The 13,949-nt window shown below is 44.0% G+C and overlaps 1 protein-coding gene across 1 annotated transcript in view; it reads right to left on the reverse strand.

Moving 5' to 3' along the window:
• Nucleotides 1-13,949, reverse strand: part of MELTF (melanotransferrin) — a 75,003-nt gene that overhangs the window by 37,895 nt on the left and 23,159 nt on the right. The window contains exons 4-8 of the mRNA XM_084638779.1: nucleotides 8,604-8,786; nucleotides 8,093-8,249; nucleotides 6,451-6,518; nucleotides 5,224-5,411; nucleotides 4,080-4,239 (exon numbers count right to left, since the gene is read on the reverse strand). Coding sequence (XP_084494905.1) covers nucleotides 4,080-4,239; nucleotides 5,224-5,411; nucleotides 6,451-6,518; nucleotides 8,093-8,249; nucleotides 8,604-8,786 — 756 coding nt within the window. The remainder of the gene's footprint in view (nucleotides 1-4,079; nucleotides 4,240-5,223; nucleotides 5,412-6,450; nucleotides 6,519-8,092; nucleotides 8,250-8,603; nucleotides 8,787-13,949) is intronic.

Below are 13,949 nucleotides of genomic sequence, written 5' to 3' on the forward strand. Positions count from 1 at the left end.
CTATGAAATACCCATTTAACAGATGGGGAACAGAAGCACAGAGTGGCTAAGTCTCTTGCTCAAGGTCGCACAGGAGTTCAATGGTGGACTTAGTGTAGGACATGAAGCCAAGCCCTATGCTGGTGTTGTAACCACCTCCATCCTCTCTTTATATATAAGCCAGCTCTATACCACCCATTCTCTGCTTCTTTGTTGTAGGCAATAAACTGTGGATGGGACAGCGCATGGTCAAAGTACACTTCAGTCTGGAGATCCCTGGTTGATTTAAGGGCTGTGTGTGGTTGTTACAAACCAGCACAATTTAGAACAGTCCTGAGGCTGCTCATTCAGTCTGGATTAAGGTTTCAGCATTCTAGGCTTATGCCTAGGGCCCTAGTTCATAAAGTCAGATTCTGGGATCAGAATCTCAGCTCTCATTAGAAAAAATTTTAGGATGCATGGATGCAAAGAAAAGCTTGACAAATCTGAAGGTAACTAATGCCTACCAAAGTGTGCTAGAACAATGGCTTCAACAGGTGTGAGCTGCCTCATTCCTCTTACTCTGGAACCTGCTGCCACTCCAAGAGTGACTGAGCCAAGGTGTTGGGTCAGGGCCCTAGTGAGCCCATGCTAAGTGTGCCCAGGGCTCCAAATTGCCTTAATTTGGCCCTGGCTGTTCCAAATTAGCCTAGGAGCTGAACCACTTTCCTGGCCAGCCACTGAAGAGAAGGGAAAGAATGGAAATGTGAGACACACACACAAAGGGCAAAGAGCACTGCTACAAAACACCTGAGTCCTGAAAATGCATTAAAACATCTCATGCATTTGGAAAAGGAGCTTCTTTGTTTCTGCAGCTGGGGGGAAGTCTTCTAGAAAGAAAGAAATTAGTTTCTGTCAACCAATTAAAAAAATGAACCATGATTAATTGTGCAATTTAAAAAATTAATCATGATTAATCACACTGTTAAACAATAATAAAATACTATTTATGTAAATATTTTTGGATGTTTTCTACATTTGCAAATATATTGATTTCAATTACAACACAGAATACAAAGTGTACAGTGCTCCCTTTATTTTTGATTACAAGTTTTTGCACTGTAAAAAAACAAAAATAAATAGTATTTTTCAGTTCACCTAATACAAGTACTATAATGCAATCTCTTCATCATGAAAGTTCAACTTACAAATGTAGAATTATCTACAAAAAACCTGCATTCAAAAATAAAACAATGTAAAATTTTAGAGCCGTCTAGTCCACCCAGTCGTACTTCTTGTTCAGCCAATCCCTCAGACAAACAAGTTTGTTTACATTTGCAGGAACTAATGCTACCCTCTTCTTGTTTACAATGTCACCTGAAAGTGACAACAGGTGTTCTTATGGCACTGTGGTAGCCGGCATCACAGGATATTTTCGTGCCAGATGCGCTAAAGATTCATATGTCCCTTCATGCTTCAACCACCATTCCAGCAGACATGCATCCATGCTGATGACGGTTCTGCTCAATAACAATTCAAAGCAGTATGGACACATGTTCATTTTCATTATCTGAGTCAGATGCCACCAGAGGAAGGTTGATTTTCTTTTTTGGTGGTTTGGGTTCTGTAGTTTCTGCATCGGAGGGTTGTTCTTTTAAGACTTCGGAAAGCATGCTCCACACCTTGTCCCTCTCAGATTTTGGAAGGTACTTCAGATTCTTAAACCTTCGGTTGAGTGCTGTAGCTATTTTTAGAAATTTCACATTGGTACCTTCTTTGTGTTTTGTCAAATCTGCAGTGAAAGTGTTCTTAAAAAGAACAACATGTGCTGGGTCATCATCTGAGACTGCTATAACATGAAATATGTGGCAGAATGCGGGTAAAACAGAGCCAGGAGACATACAATTCTCCCCCAAGGAGTTCAGTCACAAATTTAATTAACTCATTATTTTTAATGAGCATCATCAGCATGGAAGCATGTCCTCTAGAATGGTGGCCGAAGCATGAAGGGGCATACGAATGTTTGCACGTAAATACCTTGCAATGCTGGCTACAAAATTCCCATGCGAATGCCTGTTCTCACTTTCTGGTGACACTGTGACTAAGAAGAGCATTATCTCCTGTAAATGTAAACAAACTTGTTTGTCTTAGCGATTGGCTGAACAAGAAGTAGGACTGAGTGGACTTGCAGGCTCTAAAATTTTACATTGTTTTATTTTTGAATGCAGTTATGTAACACACAATAAAAACCAAACATTTGTAAGTTGCACTTTCACAACAAAGAGATTGCACTACAGTACTTGAATGAGGTGAATTGAAAAATACTATTTCTTTTGTTTATCCTTTTTACAGTGCAAATATTTGTAATAAAAATAATATACACTTTGATTTCAATTACAACACAGAATACAATATATATGAAAATGTAGAAAAACATCCAAAATATTTAATAAATCTCAATTGGTATTCTATTGTTTAACAGTGTGATTAAAACTCCGATTAATTGAGATAATTTCTTTTAATTGTGATTAATTTTTTGAGTTAATCGCGTGAGTTAATTGCGATTAATCAACAGCCCTAGAATAAATTTTCAAGCACTGAAGGAATAAACCTGCTAACAGAACATAATGTAGTGGAACCAAACAGTAGGACAAATCCTGCCATTCTTACTTAATCTTTATTCAAGCAAAAGGCCCACCAAAACAATGAGAACCCATCCCATTAGTTTGCCTAAAGGACAGCAGAATTTGGAGCTGTATGTTTCACATGTTTCTGGCTACAGTATGATACTTAACTGACTGAAATGTGGGCACTCAGCATATCAAAATTATACAAAACAAACCCTAAGTGGTCCAGGAAAAAGAAAAGGAGGAGAAGCTGTAAATGAGGGAGTCTTTTCAGGCAACAATACCAATTTACCAGACTAAAACCCCTCCCACTCATATGGGCAAGATGAGTCTACTTTTCATGCAGTTTGCAATGAAACTCTGCTGGTCCAAATTGCAGTTTGGGGATTTTTAATATGAGTTTGTGGTTCAACACAGAGGCTACAATCATTAATGTGGAGAAGGAAGACTGTCGTGACAGGTGCTCAGGTACCACTGAGAGGGGCATGCTGCAAGAATCAAGATAGAATAGGAAAGAAACCATGAGATCTCATCACCAGTCAGTGTACATTTCAGGACTTGGGAACTACTGATGTAGTTAACACAACACAAATCGGCACATTTGTGCTGTCCCACTTGCAAGTATTGTGCATTCTCAGGGCAGTGCAAGGAGGTTTCATGCCCTAGGCGAAACTTCTACCTTGCGCTGCCCCCCCCCGCAGCAGCTCCCTGCCCCACCCCTACCCTGAGGTGCCCTCCCCGCCGCCCTCTCCCTCGGCCCGGGGAGCCCCTCCTGCGGCAGCTCCCCACCGCCCCCTCCCTCTGCCTGGGGAGCCCCCCCTGCGGCAGCTCCCCACCCCAGCTCACCTCCGCTCTGCCTCCTCCCCGAGCACGCCGCCACTTTTCCCTCCTCCCAGGCTTGCAGCACCAATCAGCTATTTGGCGCGCAAGCCTGGGAGGGAGAGAAGCAGAGCGGAGTGGTGCCCCCCCCCCCCCCGTTACTTGCTGCAGGAGGCCCTCCCCGCTCCCTCCTGCCCCAGCTCATCTCTGCCCCCAACCACTTGGCACCCCAGGCAACCGCCTAGTTCACCTAGTGGTTGCACCGGCCCTGTGCATTCTGTCTCAGGGCCAGGGATAGATTACAATTAAACGGAGCATCAGTCTAATATTCAAGGGTCCTGTCTCTTTGGTCTCCCTCTGGTCTTTGTACTGAGCTCAGTGATCAGCATTCTGCTTTCTATGCCCACCCTGTGGAAGAGGAGCCACGTCCTGATCAGTTCGCTCAGCACAGCGAGCTCCTATACCATGGTAGGTGGATCCTTGAAGCAGTGTTTCATGGTCCCAAATTCAGAGTGGTCTCCTCTCCCACTGCAGTGTGATGTTTGGGTCTTCATGCTCCAAGGGTTCTCCAAAAGGTCAGGATGCAAACATGAATTCAAACAAAATAAAGGTGGTCTCTCTTGTAAGAGCACCTCTACTTGTGATTACAGAGGCAAATCCAAAGGCCCAACTTACTGCTGAGATCGCAGCTCAAGCCTTGCATGGCATGCATATATTCGTCACCCAGCCAAGCCTGGTAGTTCTGATTTGTGATTTGAACCAATTCTGTGGTGGTGTCTTTGAAGAGAAGATTCTTTGCATTGTAAGCAGCAGAATCAAACATCTGAAATCTTTGCTGTAACATTAAGGAAAGAGAAAGTGTCTATAAGGCAAACACACCTTTATCTAATGCTTGGTCTATACTTAAAAAGTTAGATTGACATGGCTCCCTTAGTGAGGTGTGTTTAAAAAAACATACCTCTGACTGACATAGCTCTACTGACTGAAACCCCAGTGGAGATGCAGCTATGTTGATTGGCAATGCTTCCATTGATACAGCTACTGCTGTTCGGGGAGGTGGCATCTTTACACTGATGGTAAAACTTCTTCTGTTGGCATAGGCTGCATCTACACTATGGGGTTATACCTGCATAGGTACGCCAACATGGCTATACTGATATAATCTTTGTATTATAGACATAGGTCCTGTCTACACAACTGCAGCACAGCTACCAGGCTGCTACTATATTACTGTAGTGCCACAGAGTAGATAGTTCCTACATCAATGGAAGAGGTTTTTCCACTGATGTAGGTAATCCATCTCTCTGAGAAGCAGTAGCCCAGTTGATGGAAGAATCTTTCCGTCAATCTAGCTGCATCTACACCAGGGGTTAGGTCAAACTAACTATGGGGTTTAGGGTGCAAAATTTTTCACAGCCCTGAACGAGTTGCTAAGTCAAACTAAGTTGTAGGTGTACACCAGGCCATAGCCTAAGTAATGTTTAAGTCTGGGGTGAAAAGATCCACGTAGTTGGAAATCTTGGCATTAAGGGCACTATCTCACTTGTACCTTCCCAAGCCATAAACAGTTGCCCCTCAAGAAGTTCAAGCCTTTTTCAGTCTCTTCATATCTGGGGGCAAAGATAGTGGTGTGAGACCACCAGCCACATTTTGTGGCTGAAATCCATCTTTAGGCCTGATCTTCCCAGCTGCTGAGTGCCCTCCACTCCCATTTAATTCTCACTGAGCTGAAGGTGGTCAGCATCCCACAGGATCAAGCCCGGTGGGTGGAAGGGCAACTAAAAAAACAGTACAACAGATACCAAAAAACATAATCCACCTGCCCCTGCTTAAGCATCTGGAAGATGAGTGACCCATCGGTGTCAGGTCTGACAACAACAGCATGAGCTGGGACTCGGGCCAGGTGGCATTTCCTCCAGTCTGTAACCTCAGCTGTGCTGCCATCGCGGCAGAGAAGTTGGAAGTCCCTGGAGTGAAGCTCTTGGGCCCATGAGGAAGGAGTCTGGCCTGAAATCAAATAGAACACAGTTATGATACAGCTTTCAGAATCACACTGATGGACAAAGAGCTGCTGATGCATCTGTCTCCCTCTGACCCTGCTCTACACATCCAGCCACACTATTTCTAAGGTACCTAATCATATGAGCAGCAATTCTCCACTACATTCTGCCTGATTTTCCCAACAGCTGCATAAAGCAGGAGGAAAGCTGGCTTAACTGGCTACCTGAGAATTCCCCCTGTCTAAGGGTGCTCTCTAAGAGGTGAAAAACCACCAGAGTGGCTGTAGACCACCCTATCACCTCGTATTCCCCAATGTATGGTTGGGGGGAAATATATTATGGTTGAAGCTATTCCTTTGGCTTCAGATATAACCCTATGAGACTGTAGGCAGTTAAACATAAATTAGAACAGCGTTCAGGCAGCTCTGAATTATGCTGGGGACCACAGCAGTGCTGAGATGGTCCTAAAATCCAGGGGCCACAAGGGTGGCCCAGAACAAACTTTTACACCCACCCACCCTGGTGTCCTGCACTAAATGGAGCTCCACTGGACTTAAAAATCAGGACCTTGATATCTAAGTGGTATATACTCACAGGTATACTCAATAAGTGCCATGGGTATAAGGGAGGTTGCATTGATTAGTGGTACTACAAACTAAGTTCCCTTCTGCCTGTTTCTGCAGAGATTCCTGCGTAGAGAGGAGCCTAAGCCACAATTATTTGTATTCAACTTTTAAAATATACCAAAGACCAAGACTGTTTGGATCCAGGATTTTGGTTCAGGTCAATCTCTGCTTCTAGACTGCAATTAAAGATCCCACTTTACTTTTTGCTGAAATCGCCAGTTGATTTGAAAATGTCTGACTTGGGGGCATTTTTCTTTCCCTTGTGTTCACACAGTGTTCTGGCTTTATTGCTTTATTCCTTGCATCAGAATAAATTCTGAACATATGACATCACTCTGATTGTTGGGGTCACCAGATTTGCAATGCTTTAGAGACTACAGCTGGACTTTCAGTTGAGAGATGAACCCTTACATTACTCACCATCTGTGTTTTCAGACACTGTGCTGTGCTTCACAAAGGCGACATCTCCAGCTCCTTCAGCCAAACACCTACCATAAATCAGACTATATTTATACACTATTAATCGTAAGTATGGAATACTGCTTGGTGACAACAGTAGGGCTGTGCAGTGCAATGTACCCAAAGACCACCAGTAGGAAGATGCTGAACTATGCTATTTTTATGCTGTGTGTAAGGATCAAGGCAGAGGCTAATGCAAGGGTGGGCAAACTAGGGCCCACGGGCCAGATCCGGCCTGTCAGGGCTTTGGATCCGGCCTGCGGGACTGCCAGCTCCATGCTGCTCCCGGAAGTGGCTGGCACCATGTCCCTGTGGCCCCTGAAGGAGGGCGGGGACAGAGGGCTCTGTGCGCTGTCTCGCCTGCAGGCACCCCCCACCCCCGCAGCTCCCATTGGCTGGGAACAGGGAACCGCGGCCAGTGGGAACTTCGGGGGAGGTACCCACAGGCGAGGGCAGCGCACAGAGCCCTCTGCCCCTCACCTCTCCCAGGGACTTGGTGCCGGCCACTTCCGGAAGCCTTAGCCCCGCTGCGCACCACTGCCATCCTGGAGCCACTCAAGGTAAGCAGTGCCAGGCCGGAGCCTGCACCCCAACCCCCTACCCTGAGCCTCCTCCTGCACTCTGCACCCCCTCCTGCATCCCAACCCCCTGCCCTGAGCCCCCTCCCACACTCTGCACCCCCTCCTGCACCCCAACCTCCTGCCCCAGCCCTACATTCATGGCGCTGCGTGCAATTTTTCCACCCAGATGTGGCCCTCGGGCCAAAATGTTTGCCCACCCTGGGCTAATGGCTAGTAGGGCAGGTGATGACAATGCTTGGTGCTATACAAGAGATACATATCAAATGATTTCCTGAAAAGTCTACAGTCTCGGACAGACACAAGGCGCATTGGAAAATCTGGAATGAGGTGTCACTGTTTAAAATAAAATTATACAGATTTTTAAATTTGTGACATCTGTGGGGGCCTAGTCCAGGCCACGGGGATTGGGAAGATTGGACACCCACACACACACGCACACACAGAAGAGAATAAGGCATGCACAGAGGAGTGAGAAAAATTGAGGAAGGAGGTATTGAAGTTGGCATTGGCAAAGTGGAGGAGGAGGGGAGCACAATAAGAGATAAGAGAACTAATTGCACTTGAAATGGGAAGCTTCAGATTTACCAAATAGCTGGCTAAGCCCAATGTTCAGGTGTGAAAACTGTCAGGGTCCATCAGTTCTTGCTAAAATGGCATCAAATCCAAGCATGTTAAGCACTTACGGATCTGTGCTCAGGTGAATATCAAGATTTATTTTCCCATGAGGTGAATATTGATGAAGACAAAAGTAACATCAATGGGATTTCCATGCACAAAACAAGTTATGTGAGCTAGAGTTTGTATAGAAGAACAGATATGCCTTTGGCCTTAGTATCTAGTGAAATTATTTTAAGATTACCTCAAATTATAAATTCACTTAGTTTTATGTTTTAACAGATTTTCTACTAGCATTATTCATTGGCTCTCTGGAATTCTGCTGAAAGTCAATTGGGGGTCAGATATCTTGCCAATTGGCACAGCATATACAGACAAATGTTAAAAATTAAACACCAAGACTTTACCTGAAAGCCCCGCTGTAGTCATAATATTGCTCTTTTGAATTTCTTTCACATTTGTTCTGCCCAGATGCATCCCCTTTACAGAGCTGACAGAGGGATTTTGGGTAATTTACATTATTGGCTCCAGGAACACAGCTTGCACTGAAATATTCACTAACAGCTATAAGTAAAATTAAGGTAACAATATTTTAGCAACTAAAACCAAAACCAAAAATGGCAAAAACACATTTTAACAAACCTTAATTATACATTTCTATACATTAAAAAAGTGATAATAGCTTCTATGTATAAACTGTTTTTAAAAGCCAGCAAATACAGTAGGCTAAATTCTGATCTGAGCTGCTTCAGGTCAATTCTCAGTTAGAATGAGCAACAAAAGAAGGGAGAAAAAATCAGCTAGAAGCCAAGGTTCTTGTCCCTGTGAGTGCTTCCGCTATCCAGGAAGCCCATATTCATGCCAGTGGTCAGTGACAGGGACTCTCTGGAAAGCAGGTTACATCCCAGCAGCCCTTACCTTTTGGAACATTGCATCCCATCACTGACATGCGACCACTATCAATGAGGTAGCCAACAGGAACATTCCAGCCAACTGTTCTGTTGATGCCTGTGTGGCATGACCTTACGCCCTTCAAACTGTTGATGCTAATGAAGGATTTTTTTCTGACAACAGCCACTGCATAGTATGAAGTGCCAATTTCTGCATAGGAACAAAAAGGGATCAAAATTAAACTAATGTAGAAGCAGTATTACGATAAGAGACATTGACCTGACACCTTTTCATAATCTTCCACATCCATATTCAAAGGGCACAAAGCTCACACCCCTGGTATGACGCCACTGACCTCAGTAATAAATTCTGCCTGTTGTTTCTTCCTTGTGTAAATGTTTTTGTAAATAAAGCCATATTTAGACTTTAATTTGTAAAAGAAATGCCCCATAATTACCTTCTAATTTAATAATTTTTATTTTATAGCATCAGAGCCCATTAGCACCAAGAGTATGAAGGGGCAAACATTATTTTCACCAGTTTATGGCTGATGTGATTCACAAATTCATAAAGCTTAATGCCACAATGGACCATAAGATCATCTAATTCGACTCCTGTGTATCACTGGCCATTACATTTCATCCAGTTACTTTTATATTGAGCCAAATAATTTGTGTTTGACTAAAGATAACTTGCATTTGACTGAAGCATACCTTCCAGAAAAGCATCCAGTCTTGATCTGAAGACATCAAGGAGAATCTACCACTTCCCTTTGTAGTTTGGTTAATCATGCACACTGTTAAAACTTTGTGCCTAATTTCTAATCTGAAATGTACCTTTTTGTGAATCTTAATCTGGAAAACTCCTGAATGCTAACTGCACAAGTCCCATTAACTTACTCTCTGAGGACTTCAGGATGTCACCTATGGCTTGTCTACACTCACAGTTCTCTTCACGTTTCTCTCCCAACACCCAGCTGCACTAGCAGTTCCATCAGTGGTATTGATGGCAATGCGGGGAGCACTAGTGTAGACCAACTAGCTACCGTTTAACCAGCATCATTAAAGAGCTGCTTTTAGCTGGGTCAGAGGAAATGGAGGTTAAAATGCTGGTGGACTACCTACACTAGTACTTCCATCATGTTATCACTTGGATGGCTGCATCCGTGACGATGGGAAAATTGAAGGAAAATGCTAATGTCTGAGTTCCCTCTTAGTGAAATAGGGTCAGAAGGTCAGATTTTACAGGCTGTACTTATGTTAGTCCCGCTAAATGCCAGGAGAATGATCCTGTTTCCATTGAAATAAATGGCAAACCTCATGTTGACTTTAATGGGAGCAGGATCAGGCCCTGTGGGACTGTTCACGTGAATGACACATCTAAGACTGGGCCCAAGCATTCTTTCATTAACATATATTAACTTATTTGTTCATTTTTGCGTAGTGTTTGGAATATAGAAAGCACTAATGGCTAAGTATAATTAATATAACCAGCTTTGGATTAATACTGGACCCGTGCCCAGGGGCTCTGGCCAATTTGGGCGCCCCTATAGGAACACCAGAACCTGTGTAGAAGTGTTGGGGGAGGGCTCTCCGGCGCCAGAACTGTGGCTCTGCCCCCTGCTCCTCCTTTTTCCCCTGAGGCCCCACCCTCTGGCCAGGCCAGAAGCAGGCCATGGTAATAGCCACCCAGGGAGCCTGTGCCGGTATGGGGAGCTCCAGACCCTCCACCTGCCCTGGGTGGGCAGGGGAAGAGTGCCCAAGAGCAGCCCCTGGCTCATGTCTCTGCCCCTCGGGCCATTCCACCCAGGGCAGGTGGAGAGTCTGGGGCTCCCCACAGTGGCCCGGGCTCCCTGGGTGGCTCTTACCATGGCCTGGCTCCAGCTTCTGACCCAGCCAGGGCCTCAGGGGGGAAAGGAAGAGCAGGGGGCAGGGGCAGCCCATCCATATAGGCAAACTAGGCGGTCGTCTAGGGTGCCAAGTTAAATGGGGCACCAAATTCGAGGAAAAAAATCAAATTTAAAAAAAAAGAAAAAGATGAAAATAAAATAAAACAACAAAGATGTCATTATTTCAATTCCTGTGCGCGTATGGTGGGAATATGAATTATAATTCTGAGAATTTTTTAATATGTCAAATCTTTTATTTACTGCAAAATAAATAATATTTTAGCAATTTTTTTTTAATTTAGGGTCAAGATTACCCACTCCACAATTCTGATAAGCAATAACTCAGCCACAAAGAAACACATTCGCCAGCGGCAAAAGCTGCAATGCTAGTGACACCTAACTCGAATATACATCAAGGCTGCATAGCCGGAAATTCATGTATAGCAGAGATATTGCGAGTTGGTACATGTCAAACGGTCATTTGAACACACGTCGCAGGTAGATGGTTAAGAATCAAGCAAATACTGTGGAAAATTGTGTTTCTTGGTGCCAAAGAATAAAGAATAACATCTTTCAGCATTATAAATCCAAAATGTGAGTATCTTTAAGCATTATTAAACCTTAGCGTTTTTATTGGGCTCTATAATTATGAACTTTTCTTTGTTATAACTGGTTCACATGTAATAAATAAGGTCCATAACAGAAAAGTAACAGCATTAACGCTTAACAGACTACGAAAGTGATGACGTCACACTCCAAGCGAGTAACCGTGAGGAAGCGGATTACTTTCCAAACAACCGGTGTTGGGTTATAACAGGGGTGGCCAACCGGCGGCTCCGGAGCCACGTGCGGCTCTTCAGAAGTTAATCTGCAGCTCCTGGTCTAGGCACCGACACCGGGACTGGAGCGACAGGTGCCAACTTTCCAATGTGCTGGGGGGGAGGGGGAGCGGTGCCCATTGTTCAACCCCTGGCTCTGCCACAGGCCCTGCCCCCACTCCACCCCTTCCCGCCTCCTTCCTGAGCCTCCCATGTCCTCACTCCTCCCCCTCCCCGCAGAGTCTCCTGCATGCCATGAAACAGCTGATCAGGAGGTGTGGAGGTGTTTCACCACCCTCCTAGTGAAAAAGGTTTTCCTAATATCCAATCTAAACCTCCCCCCCTGCAACTTGAGACCATTACTCCTCGTTCAGTCATCTGCTACCATTGAGAACAGTCTAGAGCCATCCTCTTTGGAACCCCCTTTCAGGTAGTTGAAAGCAGCTATCAAATCCCCCCTCATTCTTCTCTTCTGCAGGCTAAACAATCCCAGTTCCCTCAGCCTCTCCTCATAACTCATGTGTTCCAGTCCCCTAATCATTTTTGTTGCCCTTCGCTGGACTCTCTCCAATTTATCCACATCCTTCTTGAAGTGTGGGGCCCAAAACTGGACACAGTACTCCAGATGAGGCCTCACCAATGTCGAATAGAGGGGAATGATCACGTCCCTCGATCTGCTCGCTATGCCCCTACTTATACATCCCAAAATGCCATTGGCCTTCTTGGCAACAAGGGCACACTGCTGACTCATATCCAGCTTCTCGTCCACTGTCACCCCTAGGTCCTTTTCCGCAGAACTGCTGCCGAGCCATTCGGTCCCTAGTCTGTAGCGGTGTATGGGATTCTTCTGTCCTAAGTGCAGGACTGTGCACTTGTCCTTGTTGAACCTCATCAGATTTCTTTTGGCCCTATCCTCTAATTTGTTTAGGTCCCTCTGTATCCTATCCCTACCATCCAGCGTATCTACCTCTCCTCCCAGTTAGTGTCATCTGCAAACGTGCTGAGGGTGCAATCCACACCATCCTCCAGATCATTAATGACAGGTTTCAGAGTAACAGCCATGTTAGTCTGTATTCGCAAAAAGAAAAGGAGTACTCGTGGCACCTTAGAGACTAACCAATTTATTTGAGCATGAGATTTCGTGAGCTATGCATCCGATGAAGTGAGCTGTAGCTCACGAAAGCTCATGCTCAAATAAATTGGTTAGTCTCTAAGGTGCCACAAGTACTCCTTTTCTTTTTGCAGATCATTAATGAAGATATTGAACAAAATCATGGAAACTTACTTCTAGACGAAGCCAGCTCACAGCATCAGGCTGATATGGAAGTGGAGAAAATTTATTCACCTTCAGAGAGACATGCAGAAATTGAAGTAAATGAAGTAGAAGGAACAAAGGATGAGGAAGTTACGAACAAATTACAGTATGGGGACCCAGGTTCATGGCCCAGATGTAATGACAGTGTGCGGCAAATTCTCATGGAACATGAACCTGAACAAGTTCATGAATTTCCCTTTCCTAAGGATGGAAATAAAAGAAAATTCTCTGCTCAGTATTACAAGACGAAACTCATTAATGGGAAAGAAATTAATCAAAACTGGTTACAATATTCAGTGCTGAAGGACTCTGTGTTTTGCTTTTGCTGCAAGTTGTTTAGAAATCAAGCAACTGGTACATCACTTACTGAAAATGGTTTGAAGGACTGGGAAAACATATCTTCAATTCTCTCTTCACATGAAAGAAGTACAGAACATTTGGAATGTTTTCAAAATTGGAAAGAACTTGAATTACGATTGAAAAAAGGAAAAACTATTGATGAAGAAAATTTAGGTGTGATCAAGGAAAAAGAAGAATATTGGCAACAAATATTAGAGCGACTGATTACTTTAGTGAGAGTTCTCGGTGGGCAAAATTTAGCATTTCGCAGCCACGGTAGAAATGAAAAATTATATGCTCCAGGTAATGGAAACTTTTTAAAATTTGTTGAATACCTAGCTTTGTTTGATCCAGTCATGAAGGAGCAGCTACGTAAAATAACTGATCATGAAACACAGGTTCATTACTTAGGAAAAAATAAGCAGAATGAACTGATTCAAATCCTAGCAAATGCCATTAAAAAGAAAATTGTAAAAGCTGCCCATTCTGCAAAATACTTTTCAATAATACTGGGCTGTACACCAGATGTGAGTCATGTTGAAGAAGTGACAATGATCATTCGTTTTGTGGATATGGAAAAGTCTGAAGATAATGTTGAAGTGCTCATAAAGAAACACTTTTGGGGTTTCGTACCACTGAAGGAGACGACTGGTGCATTTATGACTGAAACTATTCTACAAGCGCTTGAAACAATGTCATTATCTGTTGAAAACTTACATGGCCAACGCTATGATAATAGGAGTAATATGAAGGGTAAAGACAATGGTGTGCAAAGGAGAATGATGGAAATCAATCCTAGGGCCTTTTTTGTTCCTTGCAGTGCACATTCTCTGAATTTGGTTGTCAATGATGCTGCTAGATGCTGTTTGGAGGCAAGCAGTTTCTCTGACCTGGTGAAACATGTTTGTGTGTTTTTCTCAGGCTCAACATGCCGTTGGGAGATTCCCTCCCCTCCCCCTCCTCAGACGTTCTTGTTAAACCCTGGATTTGTGCTGGAAATAGCCTACCTTGAT

Source organism: Lepidochelys olivacea (genome assembly GCF_965140295.1).
Source record: "Lepidochelys olivacea isolate rLepOli2 genome assembly, chromosome: 9".
Taxonomy (NCBI): domain Eukaryota; kingdom Metazoa; phylum Chordata; order Testudines; family Cheloniidae; genus Lepidochelys; species Lepidochelys olivacea.